We start from the raw sequence: 14,672 nt of genomic DNA, 5'->3' as shown, positions 1-14,672 counted from the left end.
CCAAGAAGGATGGGTCAATCCGGTTCTGCGTGGACTATCGAAAGCTCAATGCCATCACCGTATCTGATGCCTACCCTATGCCCAGGCCTGACGAGCTCCTAGACAAGCTGGGAGGTGCACGGTACCTCACCACTATGGATCTTACCAAAGGCTACTGGCAAGTGCCGCTGGACGCAGATGCCAGGCTGAAATCGGCCTTTATCACCCCTCTGGGGCTCTATGAGTTTTTGACCCTGCCCTTCGGCCTCAAGGGAGCGCCGGCCACCTTCCAGCGCCTGGTGGATCAGCTACTGAGGGGGATGGAGAGTTTTGCCGTGGCGTATATTGACGACATCTGCGTCTTCAGCCAGACCTGGGAGGACCACGTGTCCCAGGTTAAACAAGTCCTGGACCGACTCCGAAAGGCTGGGTTAACAGTAAAGGCTGAGAAGTGCAAGGTGGGGATGGCTGAAGTATCTTACCTGGGCCATCGGGTGGGGAGCGGCTGCCTGAAGCCGGAACCAGCCAAGGTGGAGGTGATCAGAGACTGGCCTGCTCCCCAAACCAAAAAGCAGGTCCAGGCCTTTATTGGGATGGCGGGGTACTATCGAAGGTTCGTGCCCCACTTCAGTGCCATAGCCGGCCCCATCACTGAACTGTGCAAAAAGGGGAAGCCAGACAAGGTGATCTGGACTGAGCAGTGCCAGGAGGCTTTCCGGGCGCTGAAGGAGGCTCTGGTTAGCGACCCAGTTCTGGCAAACCCAGATTTTGACAAACCCTTTATGGTGTTCACCGATGCCTCAGACACGGGACTGGGGGCGGTGTTAATGCAGGAGGATGAAAAGGGGGAGAGACACCCCATCGTGTACCTGAGTAAGAAGCTGCTACCCCGCGAACAAAGCTACGCGGCCATCGAGAAGGAATGCCTGGCCATGGTGTGGGCCCTTAAGAAGCTAGAGCCATATCTCTTTGGGCGACACTTCACCGTGTACACCGACCACTCTCCCCTGACCTGGCTGCACCAGATGAAAGGAGCCAACGCCAAGCTCCTGAGGTGGAGCCTGCTCCTGCAGGACTATGACATGGACGTGGTCCATGTGAAGGGAAGTGCCAACCTGACAGCGGATGCGTTGTCCCGGAGAGGGGACCCTGAACTTCCCCAGGTCACTGGGCAGAGTGACCCCGCTCAGTTCAGTCTCGAAGGGGGGAGAGATGTGATGCAGTAGGGACTGTCTGTGTGGGGAGTGGGAGAGCAGGGGAGGACTTTAGGAGATGGACGATGCCAGAGCCTGTAACCTGAGCTAGGTAAGGGAGGGGAAAGGTCAACACCTTTGCCCGGGAAGGGGACAAAGGAAGGGAGTGGCAGGAGGGAAGCAGTTGGAGTTTGGGCTTGGGGCTGGATGGGCGGAATTCAGGGTATCCTAGCTGGGATCCAAGCACCCTGAAAGCCCAGAAGGACTCGGTGGAGGGGTCCTGACTGTGCCTGCAAGCTCTGCTGTAACCTGTGTTCCTGTTGTCCAATAAACCTTCTGTTTTACTGACTGGCTGAGAGTCACTGTGGGTCCCAGGAAGAGGGGTGCAGGGCCGGACTCCCCCACACTCCGTGACACACTTAAACCTTTGAATGGTGGAACCAACTCCCGCTCGGGGTGAGCTGGCTGTGTGCGAGCTGGCAGTGTGGCTCTCAGCAGTGCCCAAGTTCCAAGGTGGATGATTACTGTGTAACAGGTTAGTGTCACACCCACTTCGTTCTGCGTGTCTAGGCCAGCCACATATTTGTGCTTGTTTATTTCTGTGCTGAGCCAGGGCAAAGCAGGCAGCAGCCGCTTTGCACGAGTGCTGCCTTGCGTGGGTGGGCTGGGGACCCAGGAAATGATCACCAGCAGTTGATTTTTACAGGTTTTGGAAACTGTGACTGTAGTGAAAATAAAGTGCTTGTAAATTTGCCCAGTTCTGCAGAGCGTCCTGCCTCCTTAAACTCCCTTCACAGCGTCGGTTGGAGAAGTTATTCTCCCCAGCCTCTTTCTGAAGACTGTTGTCTTGACTCTCTGTCATGGAATTCCTGTGTTCTGCCCCAGAGGTGGCTGCATTTCATGCCAGATGTGAGTGATCTGTACTGTTTAGGCAACATCCCTCCATGTTCTGACCAGGACTATGGAACAACCAAGGGGAAGAAGCCATCCCATCCTGTGCGCTGAGTCTACTCCATGCTGGCGTAGCCCACTCTCCGGTGTGTGTTACAGACTGGGGCGGGCGAGCTGGGCGGTCTCCTTGGGAGTCAATTTCCAGGGGGTGATGTAGTATTGTGCCATTTGGGATTTTTTGTTTTTCCTCCTCTTTGATTGGGCAGACGTTTTTGCTCTGCTAATTAGCTGGCTTCTGCACCTCCCACCCGCTGGCTGATTGGCCAGCTGAGTGACATTTTCTTTGTTATTTGCTCCACCACTAAAGGGCAGGGACCCAAAAACATTCTCCACCTTGGCCAGCAAAATGGCAAGGACCACTCCTGGTTACATGTCCCCCGCTGTGTCTGAGCCACAGTGGATATGAGTGTCCTGCAGCCGCTAGCTTGGGGACTGTGTCCTTTAGCTGATGCAGTGGCAGCTCATGTTTTAGCTCTGGAAGGCCTGGGTTGACTTCCCAGTGCTGACCAAAATGGTGCTTATTACACTGAGACAGGTCGGTGTGTGGATACCCATGATGCAGAGCAGAGAGGATCAATCAAACTCATAGTCTTGAATCTCACTTTTGACTCCGTGCCTTGATTTAAGGCACTCTCAATAACTTGGGAAATCATACGATCCTTTATATATCAGTGTGCAGCCTGTATCGTGCTTTGAGCTGTTGATAGAGGGGGCTCTCAGCTATTATATCGCTTGTGACAGGCTTCTCTAACCAAATGGACACTGCTATACAAAGATGCTCTGAGAACATTGCTGTTCTGTGGCTGTGTTGGGGAGCCCAGTGCTGGATAGCATCAGCTTTCTGCTTGTAATCAGAGACCAGCGCTGTGCTCTGACATGCCATCTCCTATAAAGATCCTGGGGATGTTGCAGGAATCCATAATCTTGATATGACAGGCCAAATGTTTGTACCTGGAGGCTCAGGGCATGCGCGCAGAATAACTGAACTGTGTGCTGGAATCTGGCGCCCACGCATGCCGATGGCTGTATGCACAATCACCCATTTCGCATGCCCCTGTAAGCTCACAAATGCAGGAGCTGCAGGCCTGTGTTTTAAAAAAATGGAGCTTTGTATGTCTCAATGAGAACCCTCCGAATACTTCATATGTTGTTACCTGCTCTGGTGCCAGGGTTTCTGTTGGCACATGTGAGGCCGAGTACACATACTGACTGTCAGTTATAGGCGATGTCAATAAATTACACTCTTATATCAACACTGCAGAAATAGTTCAGTGAAGCATTGGAACAGGGGACTGAAGACTTGGTTGTATTCCCAGCTATGCCGTGGGTGACCTCAGGCAAATTGCCTCTCTGCTCCATGCCTCAGTTTCCCTATCTGTAAAATGTGACTAATTAAATTGCTTTGTCCACCCACTTGGGTTGGGAGGTGTCATTTATTACTGCATGTAAAGCACTTTGTCAGCCTCAGATGAAAGGCAAATATTCGTATATTTTTCCCATTGAATGAGACCCTTAAATGTTCTGAGGATAGAATGCCCATAGCTGGGGGTTCTCTATGCAAATCCATGGGTCAATGTCAGACAGGACCCTCAATGTCGAGAAAATACTTTGGCAGGAAGATATCTTTGACTGGCACTCCTTGAACCCACCAGTCCCCCAGAGAGGGGTTGGCCTCCAAACAACAAAGAGAGAGATATATGTTGGGAAAATAACACCGCGGGGCACAGACTATCCAATAAGTTCCTGGACTGCATTGAAGACAACTTTTTATTTCAGAAAGTTGAAAAAGCTACTAGGGGGGAAGCTATTCTAGACTTGATTTTAACAAATAGGGAGGAACTTGTTGAGAATTTGAAAGTAGAAGGAAGCTTGGGTGAAAGTGATCATGAAATCATAGAGTTTGCAATTCTAAGGAAGCGTAGAAGGGAGTACAGCAAAATAGAGACAATGGATTTCAGGAAGGCGGATTTTGGTAAGCTCAGAGAGCTGATAGGTAAGGTCCCATGGGAATCAAGACTGAGGGGAAAAACAACTGAGGAGAGTTGGCAGTTTATCAAAGGGACACTATTAAGGGCCCAAAAGCAAGCTATTCCGATGGTTAGGAAAGATAGAAAATGTGGCAAAAGACCACCTTGGCTTAACCACGAGATCTTGCTTGACCTACAAAATAAAAAGGCGTCATATAAAAAATGGAAACTAGGTCAGATTACAAAGGACGAATATAGGCAAATAACACAGGAATGCAGAGGCAAGATTAGAAAGGCAAAGGCACAAAATGAGCTCAAACTAGCTATGGGAATAAAGGGGAACAAGAAGACTTTTTATCAATACATTAGAAGCAAGAGGAAGACCAAGGACAGGGTAGGCCCACTGCTCAGTGAGGAGGGGGAAACAGTAACAGGAGACTTGGAAATGGCAGAGATGCTTAATGACTTCTTTGTTTCGGTCTTCACTGAGAAGTCTGAAGGAATGTCTAACATAGTGAATGCTTATGGGAAGGGGGTAGGTTTAGAAGATAAAATAAAAAAAGAGCAAGTAAAAAATCACTTAGAAAAGTTAGATGCCTGCAAGTCACCAGGGCCTGATGAAATGCATCCTAGAATACTCAAGGAGTTAATAGAGGAGGTATCTGAGCCTCTGGCTATTATCTTTGGGAAATCATGGGAGACGGGGGAGATTCCAGAAGACTGGAAGGGGGCAAATATAGTGCCCATCTATAAAAAGGGAAATAAAAACAACCCAGGAAACTACAGACCAGTTAGTTTAACTTCTGTGCCAGGGAAGATAATGGAGCAAGTAATTAAAGAAATCATCTGCAAACACTTGGAAGGTGGTAAGGTGATAGGGAATAGCCAGCATGGATTTGTAAAGAACAAATCATGTCAAACCAATCTGATAGCTTTCTTTGATAGGATAAAGAGCCTTGTGGATAAGGGAGAAGCGGTGGATGTGGTATACCTAGACTTTACTAAGGCATTTGATACGGTCTCGCATGATATTCTTATAGATAAACTAGGAAAGTACAATTTAGATGGGGCTACTATAAGGTGGGTGCATAACTGGCTGGATAACCATACTCAGAGAGTAGTTATTAATGGCTCCCAATCCTGCTGGAAAGGTATAACAAGTGGGGTTCCGCAGGGGTTTGTTTTGGGACCGGCTCTGTTCAATATCTTCATCAACGATTTAGATATTGGCATAGAAAGTACGCTTATTAAGTTTGCAGACGATACCAAACTGGGAGGGATTGCAACTGCTTTGGAGGACAGGGTCAAAATTCAAAATGAACTGGACAAATTGGAGAAATGGTCTAAGGTAAACAGGATGAAGTTTAATAAAGATAAATGCAAAGTGCTCCACTTAGGAAGGAACAATCAGTTTCACACATACAGAATGGGAAGAGACTGTCTAGGAAGGAGTATGGCAGAAAGAGATCTAGGGGTCATAGTGGACCACAAGCTTAATATGAGTCAACAGTGTGATACTGTTGCAAAAAAAGCAAACATGATTCTGGGATGCATTAACAGGTGTGTTGTAAACAAGACACGAGAAGTCATTCTTCCGCTTTACTCTGCGCTGGTTAGGCCTCAACTGGAGTATTGTGTCCAGTTCTGGGCACCGCATTTCAAGAAAGATGTGGAGAAATTGGAGAGGGTCCAGAGAAGAGCAACAAGAATGATTAAAGGTCTTGAGAACATGACCTATGAAGGAAGGCTGAAGGAATTGGGTTTGTTTAGTTTGGAAAAGAGAAGACTGAGAGGGGACATGATAGCAGTTTTCAGGTATCTAAAAGGGTGTCATCAGGAGGGAGGAGAAAACTTGTTCACCTTAGCCTTCAACAATAGAACAAGAAGCAATGGGCTTAAACTGCAGCAAGGGAGATTTAGGTTGGACATTAGGAAAAAGTTCCTAACTGTCAGGGTAGTTAAACACTGGAATAGATTGCCTAGAGAAGTTGTGGAATCTCCATCTCTGGAGATATTTAAGAGTAGGTTAGATAAATGTCTATTAGGGATGGTCTAGACAGTATTTGGTCCTGCCGTGAGGGCAGGGGACTGGACTCGATGACCTCTCGAGGTCCCTTCCAGTCCTAGAGTCTATGAGTCTATAAGAGATGAGGTGGGTGTTAGGACCAAGAGGAGACCTTGCCTCCAGGAGGAGAAGGGTTTCAGGTGGTGACAAACCTGAGAAAATCTTCACCTGTCTGAGCTTAATTGAGTGGTTGAGGAAGTCTGTAGGATGAGGAGCTGTGTGGGTTGTTGTCCTGAGAGTCAGCCTGTGGTGGAGGAGAATGAGGTAAATATCTACATCTCTTATTTCTCCAATGGACCCTCTGGTTCTGGATTGACTGTGTTTCCCTCACTGCCTCCAATGAATAGCTGAAAGGCCTGAAGTTTTCCTCTTGGTTGCCCCTGGCTCCACCTCTCCTCAAGGTCTCTTTAAAACCAGGGCATTAGGTTTAGTGCCTGCTCTAAATGCTGGGGAACATGAGTTCTGACTTACTGATGCCTGAACGCAGTGCCAGGGCTATGCATGATGCTTCACAGGGAGGTTAAGGAAACATAACCTGCTTCTCTCATTCAGGAGTAACTCTGAAATCAAAGGTGTAAAACTGGTGTAAGGAAGAGGGGTCTTGGCTCAGCAGGCCTTCCGAGGAGTTTGCAGTGTAGGCTGAGTCTGACAGGAGGTTTTGTTTGCCTTATTTATGGGCTTAGTGCTATGGTACCTGAGCACCATACAGCCACTAGTGAATGTATCCTTCTAGCACCTCTGCTAGCTGAATGTTGGCCCCTGTTTTACAGGTGGAGGAAACTGATGGGGGCAGGGAGGGATAGCTGAGTGGTTAGAGCATTGGCCTACTAAACCCAGGATTGTGAGTTCAATCCTTGAGGGGGAAATTTAGGGATCTAGGACAAAAATCTGTCAGGGGATTGGTCCTGCTCTGAGTAGGGAGTTGGACTAGATGACCCCCTGAGGTCCCTTCCAACCCTGACATTCTATGAATCTATGATGCACAGATAGGCTAAGTGATTTGCCAAAAGTCACGCAGGCAAGCAGTGTCAGAGCTGGGAATTGATCCCAGGTAACCTGAGTTCATGTCTAGCTATTTAACTAGAAGGATGGTTTGAGAAAACTAGGTTAATGTCCTCATACAAGGTTGTATTGTGCCAATTCTTTCTTTATTCCCCACTCCTTTTAAAATAACTGAGATTTTTATAAAATAAGTGTGGGTCCCAGCTGGAGAGTGGATATGATGGGGGAGAGATGTTCCATGGATTTACAGGCTCAGGTGAGCCATCTCCATGGGCTCTCTTGCCTGTTATCAAAAGATGGGTCTGAGCTGTGGATGTGGTTCTGAATGTAGCTGGAAGAGCGTCACTGTAATGGAGCTGGCTGGCTACTGTTTCCATTGGGAACCAAGAACTCACTTTAAACCGTGTCTCCTGGCCCCTGTATCTCTGGATGGATTGCTCCACTCAGCCTGGAGCGTGTCTAATTCAGTCACTGCAAACATACCCAGCTCCTGCAAAGTTGCAGGCAGAGCTGGTCTGACAACTTTCCTGCCGGTGTCCCAGGAGGCTGTTGCAGTTTACCAGAAGCTGACTGACTAGGGGCTGCGTGGCAGAGTTCACAGCACACACATTCTCTGAGAGTCAGAGACGTAGTGTGAGCACACACAAACCAACAAACCCCCATGAAATGGCGTTTGGCTTCAGATTAGGCCCATTTGTCAGTGGAAAATGGAGCCATTTTTACTCCCACTCTAGCTTCTGCAATTCTGAATTTTGGCTTGGTTGGGTGAAGAATAATTCTGGCATCAACATTTGCCCCAACTCACTTTTTTTTGTAAATGAAGTTGCAGTGTGAAACTGTTCCTCCCCCCCCCCCCCCCCCCCCGCCCACCACAGGAAAAACCCTGGGCTGCACATATGTCCCCCAGGGAAACTGTGATGGTTTCCTGGGCACAGCATGGAAAAAGAAGTAGTTTCCACATGCTCCTCCGGGTAAACAAACTTCGGGCCAGGCTGTGACTTTATAGAGGCCCCAAATCAAGTCCTTGAACTTGTTGTGCTAAAGGGAAATTCACCTTCAGGGGTGAGTGTGAAGTCCCCGGACCTAGGGACAAATTTTGAAGGAACCCAGTTCTTGGAAGCATCTTGTTCCATTTCCCTGTACAAACAGAGCCTGATTCCTTCAGGTGACTCTACCCCCTCCTCCCATCACGTGATTTTTTTCCCCCCTCTTCCTCCTATTGACCTCGTGTCAGCCTTTTCAGAAGGGAGATGAGTAAAAACATCCCATTTGCTCTGTGCATGTGATACTGGTGGCTGCCCAGTGGTCGAGGCATGGTCCTCAGGCAATACCTATGCTTGCTGGCCCTCTCTCTGTCATCTGTTCTAATCTCAGTGTGTTGCCTGGGGGCGGTGGGCAGGGCAGGGGGAGGACATATGTACTGATTTGATTCCAGTCCTGCATGCTTCAGCTGGATACCAATGTCCCTCTGGATTCTGAATCTCCCCTACTTCCTGGTTGGGCCTCGTCCATGCAGAAATTCAGTGGAAGGGGAAATGTCTTAGCTGGACAGCCTTGTTCCACCTGATTCTATGATGCCAAGTTAACACCACCTTCCCTGGTGTCTGAGTAAAATGCAGGAGTGAATGATCTCCACAAGCCCAAATGCCCATCTTCTACCCTTGTTTCCATCTACGCACTTATATAGCTCCCGTCGGCACAGTAACAGAACACCACACAAGCTAAGCTCCACACGTGCTGAGTGGAAGGAGAAAAAGAGGTGTGCAGTCTGTGTTCCAGAACCCCAATGCAATTCGGGATGTTCTGTTTTGGAAATGTTTTGGCCTACGATAGCATCAGGCTGAGAATCCCCAGCTGAAGGGAGGGTGAGTCCCCAAATATCACCTGAGAATGCTGGAAGGGACAGTACAGCTGGCTGAAATTCTCCATCTGAGAAGTTCTTCCCACTGAAAAAGAGGGTTTCATTTAAACCAATTCCCTCTCCCCCGCCCCTCGCCCCGGCAGAAAAATGTCAATGCTGCTAAACTTTGGTTTCATGAGAAACGTTGAAACAAAACTTCTTCCTGATATGTCACCCCTGTGCCCTCTGTTCTCCTGACTCTTCTGCAGACCTTCTGTATCTCCCGGTCTCCTTGAAGGCTCTGCTTTTAACAGCTTGCAAGCCCTTTGTTTCAGAGTTCCCACCTGAAGAACCCTTGGAGTTTCAAACTGGTCTCTTCACCCCCCAAAAGGAGCTATCCCCTCTATTGTCTGAGTGCTGGCCATTGGGGCTGTGTATAGCCATGGATTCTGGGTATCTGCAAAAACTAAGACTGATATAACTCTTAAGTTACTCATCAGCCAGCAACACCATAGCTACCAAACACACACATGTTATATAACATTCATTAAATCAATACAGGTAACTTCCATGTTCATTGCACAACACAATCTCTGAGACTCCCAGACAGCCTGGATTTAACGACGGCTGTTGAGCAATCTCTAAATGCTGCTAGCTCATGGCACCGGCTAAACCTGGGAATATATGTTCCAGCCTGCTGGAGGCAGAGTAACAAAATGAGTGCACTGCACACACGTCTTCTGTTCAGGCTCCAAGAGAAGGAAGCTGGATGTAGAGTTGGATTTTTGACATCCCGGAAGCTCTGTGAGTTTGGATTCAGGGTTGGGTTTGGGACCCATCTCTAGTTTCTGCTCTAATCTTGTTTCTTCTTCTTGCATTTCTACTGCTGCATAACCTCATGGTCTCCTTGGTGGGGTAGCACATGCAGGAAAAGTCCCTGGAATGTTGACACTGATTTGAAAGCAGTAAACAGAACACATACTTAGAGAAGCGCAGTCGGGAAAGTAACTTGAATACTTTCCTGATGGGCTGTTTTTTCTCTAAATGGACAATCAATCCTAAATTCTCAATTACTGAGGGACAATCTTCATAAGAACATAAGAATGGCAGTACCAGGTCAGACCAAAGGTCCATCTAGCCCAGTATCCTGTCTACCGACAGTGTCCAATGCCAGGTGCCCCAGAGGAAGTGAACCTAACAGACAATGATCAAGTGATCTCTCTCCTGCCATCCATCTCCATCCTCTGACAAACAGAGGTTAGGGACACCATTCCTTACCCATCCTGGCTAATAACCATGTATCTTCACTCATTGATATATTTTGCTTTCTGCCACCAACTCTCTCTGTATAACGTCTTTCATGAGTAATGTACCCAAATGCATGGATGCTAAATATCTAAACTGTATTCTTAAATTCATTCACCTATATTTGGGTTATTGCTGATTATGCACTAGATGTGTCTTCTGACTTTGTGGATAATCTAAGAAGTATACCCAGATGTAAAGACACTCTTTTCTCAACCTATGTATTACATAATTCTTTTAACATTAGCTTTAACAGAATTTTTAAATCTGTAAGAAGGCCTGGAGGCAGCTCCTCCTCCTGCTGACTTCAAAACAACTTTGCCTTTCCCATTGGCTGGAAACACCCCATCCACCCTCCGTTCCCAGATAGCTGGGTCCTTTCAGCCACTCTGGAAGAAGCCACACCTCTTAGAGGGTGTCTGGATTGGTAACACATCCAGACTAGCCAGCACACAACTCTTACACAATATAGTACTGTCTTTACACCCAGCTTCATATCTGGCAGCTGGGCATTAGGAATAAGAAAAGTTGAGCAAGGTTGTCAAAGGACTGGCCATAAACTATCCACCCTGAGCACTTGGCAGGGGCATATCTGGGTCACTGTGCCATCCTTCTGCTGCAGCCAGGCCTCTCAATGTGACTGATTCTTCAGTCCCTTCACAAATGATAAGCGGCAGCTGTGGGAAAGTCAGGAATGCAAGTGGCTCACAGAATCTCTGTGCAGAACCTGCAGCTGTGTTGGAACCAGCCTCAAAGATGTCTGTGCTCCAAGGTGAAAGTAAGTGGCTTTGCCTTTAGACCTAGCTTGCAAACAGCTGCCCATCCCAGAGAGACGTTTAGCCTGATGTTGGTAACATAAACAAATTTGTTTGTTTAAGTTGTAGCTCATATTGGAGAAAAACTGTCGTTAGTTCATGTTACTTAGGAAGCAAAAAGCTAACAGATGTAACCAATGTGTCATTGTTTCTTCTACCACTATTATTTATACCATGCCGAAAATGGGCCAAGTCTCCGCCCTGAGGAGTTTTCTGTTGTCCTATCAGCCACCTATTTCTACAGGGTTTCCTAACAATCTTGCCTGTCCCTCATTCAAGATCAGGTATGGCTGGTGTATTTTCAGTGTAGGGGTGAACCTGGGTGTGGATGGAAAGTGAGTGCTCACGCGTGTGTGTGTGTGTGCATGCACACACAAAGGCTGTAGATTTCCTTCTCCATGAGCAGCCTTGTCTCTGGAACGCTCCTCCAAAGTCACTAGATTCTTGCTGCTGCCTCTCCTTCCTGTCCCTTCCTTTCCCACCCCAGACTCCCCCTCAGTCATGGACATGTTTAGCTGCCAATAACTTCAGTATAGAGTATTTGAATGGATTAGGGTTATTCCCCTTGATTTAGGGATGCCCTCACAAACCACAGCATTCCTCAAGTTTAAACAGTTTTGCAGGCATGAAGGAATCACCCTGGGAGATAGGGAATAACTTGTATCTTGGAATAGAACTCAAATGCCCTGATTCCCTGTCCGTCACCAGGCATGCAGGGCTCAGCTTTCCAATCCATTACATCAGTTTTATCCTCATCTAGCTCCAGTGACTTCAACGTAAAGCCAGCTAATGGAGGATGGACTGGGCCCACTGCCTCCTGCATCCCTCAAGCTCCCATCTGGCTGATGGTATTCTTATTTTTTTCACTTCCAGCAGGACAAGACCAAGAGCTGCCATCTGAGAAGGAGCCATCTGAGAAAAGCTGTTGCCACTGTCTGAACATGCCAGCATCCCTGTGTGAGCCCAGGAACCAAGTGGAGATGGAATCCAGAGAAAGGCAAGTTCCCTCTGCATCCTCCGAGCCAGTTTCTCTGAGGCCAGAAGACTCTGACTTCTTGCCATCTGTCAGACTTGCAGGCATCTTGTGCCTTGTTTTTATCCTTGTCTCTCTCTTCCTGATTTATGGCAATACTGGCCGAGTGCCCTTTAACCACTGCAGGGCCCTCAGTTCCAACAGAGTTTGTTCACTGGACTATAAACTCAGCCCATTTCGTCTTCTTTTCCCAAGCCAGCCGGAAACAACATGGCGTGCCCTCCAGCGTAGTGTGAGTGACCTGCGTTGGGCTGACCATCCTGAGGGGTTCAAGGTCTCTTTGGTGGCTGTTGGGCTGGGGGATGTGAGGAATACGCTCTTTTGTCTCTCAAAATGGACCCTTTCCTTGCTGGCCACAGGACAAGGTCTGCCTCATTCTGTGAAAGTCCAAACATTAGACTACAAGAGTGCTCCGTTGCCTTGGGGAGGGTACCCAGAGACTGGGACATACCTCTCCATTATTTATGAGAGGGAGAAGTTTGCACCTTATGGCATGACTGTGGCCATACAGCGCTCATTTGATGGGAGCCCCTTTGCCACCAAGACTACCCTTGCCCTCCTGATGAACAGCACGGACCAGGCTGGAGAAAATTCCCTGCACAACTTGACATCCAGCCTTGTGTCCGATATTTTAAACAGCAACTGTCGCACGGGCAGGGTACCGGACAAGTTGTGGGCCACAGCTAGGAGCCTACCTGTGCTCGTCATAAGGCCTGAACCGTATTTGGAAGGTGGTTTTGTTTGCTGAAGATGGGTGATCTACTGGGCACGCCTTCAGGAACCACTGTCATTGGGTCTGGCTGTACCTCTCATGCCCAAGATATGATACCTTTTTAAAAGGGGACCCTGTTTAGCTCTTTGAGCATGCTTGGTGCTACCACATAATGATATTACCATGGGCCTGCCTGTGAAAGGTATGGCATGTCACAGGTTAAAACGGCCTAACAGGCTGTGTGAAACTTGGCAGAGCAGATGAATACAACCGTCACCTCTTCCTCTCTTGGAATTCAAACCTGGACAACTAGTGGTCTTCATCATTCTTGGTCCCACTCTCCAGAAGCCCCGTTCTCCAGACTTGGCACAGCTGGTGCCTTTGCTCAGGACTCTGCTAGCAAGCTGTTGCTTTTGTTCCAGTTTTCCAGAGGATCACAACGAGGCTGGGAAGTGTCTGTGGGAGTCAGACCTTTGACTACTCAGTCTGACAAGACTCCGCTTCACTGCCTTTGAAACGCACCAGGAGAAAAAGTCATCCCACATTGTTGATCAGCATCACTTGTAGCTGCTGTAAATCTGTCACACGCCATTGAAGTCCACAGATCTACATCCGTTAACCTCAGCTGAGGGGCTGGCCCTGTGACTGTACAGAACTCCTAGGGTCTTTCCACCTCTGGAAGGAGGCAGGACAGAAATCTGCAGAATGTATCTTGCTTGGTGGATAATGCTGCTTTGTGGCAGGAGAAGGGCTGTGACAGGGGGACACACAATTAAATTCTTTTTTAAACAGTGCCTCCGTTCCTTCTCTTGGGAAGTTTTTCTTCTTCCCTTGGACTCTATACAGTCTCAGGACGATAGGTCTTGCTAAGCATGAGAATGTCTGATGACTTGATGGTAAGTGTCTGTGGACTGGAACCAGTGGATGCTGATGACTAGTGAAAATGGGTGGAGTGGTGGGATGCAGGCCTGCTGAGTTCTGTGCCTTTGTTTCTCATCTGCAAAATGGAGGCTGCTCATATTTCCCTATCTCCCAGGGTTGTGCTGATGCCATTTGATTGGGTGAAAGGGGCCATAGGAGGCTAACAAAACTCTTCCAAACCTTAAGGATTTGGTTTGCGGTTTGGGCGAGTTCTTACTTCCTCCAGCCCTTGTCACACACACCCTGCGTCTTTCCACAGGGAGTATTCAGGATACCGCTCTGCCAAAGCTATGGGTGCAGCTTTCTTTGCAAAGCTGATAAGTCGGAGCAATCAATCTGTCATGCTATCCTTGCTGTCCATCTCTCTGCAGCAGTTCTGCAAACTCTTAAGCAATTAATGCTAAGGTCTACTAGCTGCCAATGAGCCGTTTGCTTTGTCCAGTCTTGCCAGAGTTTGGTAATGATTGATGGTGTTCTCTAAGCACCTTTAAATTTCTCCTGCTACAAAAGGAAAGCGTGGCTCCTGGTTAGACAGGGCTGGCTGTGGTCCATCTTGGGTGATTAATCTTTGATCTGTCGTGCTTCATTGGAAACGAATTGGGACCATAAACTATTAAACTAGAAGAGCTGTAAGTAATCCAACAGCTGAAAGGCTGCCATTAAGGTAAGGTATGGCTTAGTTCTACAGGCATCTGAAACTAGATTTATGAGAGGAGCCCCCCCCCCCCCGGATTCCATTTTTAGCTCACGCCTTGAGCCATGGAGTTCATGCAGTGTGAATGTTGGGGCTGTGATGGGGATGGATAATAGCTAGAATTAGTCTCAATTGATCAAAGCCACCGAGTCCCCAAACTGTTGTCCTGTGCATGGGGTTGTGGGAGCAGATGTG

General features: G+C 48.0%; 1 protein-coding gene across 1 annotated transcript; it reads left to right on the top strand.

Moving 5' to 3' along the window:
- The first annotated feature begins 9,643 nt into the window (after positions 1 to 9,643).
- On the top strand, positions 9,644 to 13,486 carry LOC127036265 (uncharacterized). Its single transcript, XM_050927073.1, has 2 exons — positions 9,644 to 9,801; positions 11,991 to 13,486. The coding sequence occupies exons 1-2, from the start codon at positions 9,714 to 9,716 to the stop codon at positions 12,896 to 12,898; spliced, it is 996 nt and encodes a 331-aa protein (XP_050783030.1). The 5' UTR covers positions 9,644 to 9,713; the 3' UTR covers positions 12,899 to 13,486.
- Positions 13,487 to 14,672: the final 1,186 nt, after the last annotated feature.

The sequence above is a fragment of the Gopherus flavomarginatus genome, chromosome 17 (genome assembly GCF_025201925.1).
Source record: "Gopherus flavomarginatus isolate rGopFla2 chromosome 17, rGopFla2.mat.asm, whole genome shotgun sequence".
In the NCBI taxonomy this organism is placed as follows: Eukaryota; Metazoa; Chordata; order Testudines; family Testudinidae; genus Gopherus; species Gopherus flavomarginatus.
This window is presented reverse-complemented; position numbering and strand designations above follow the sequence as displayed.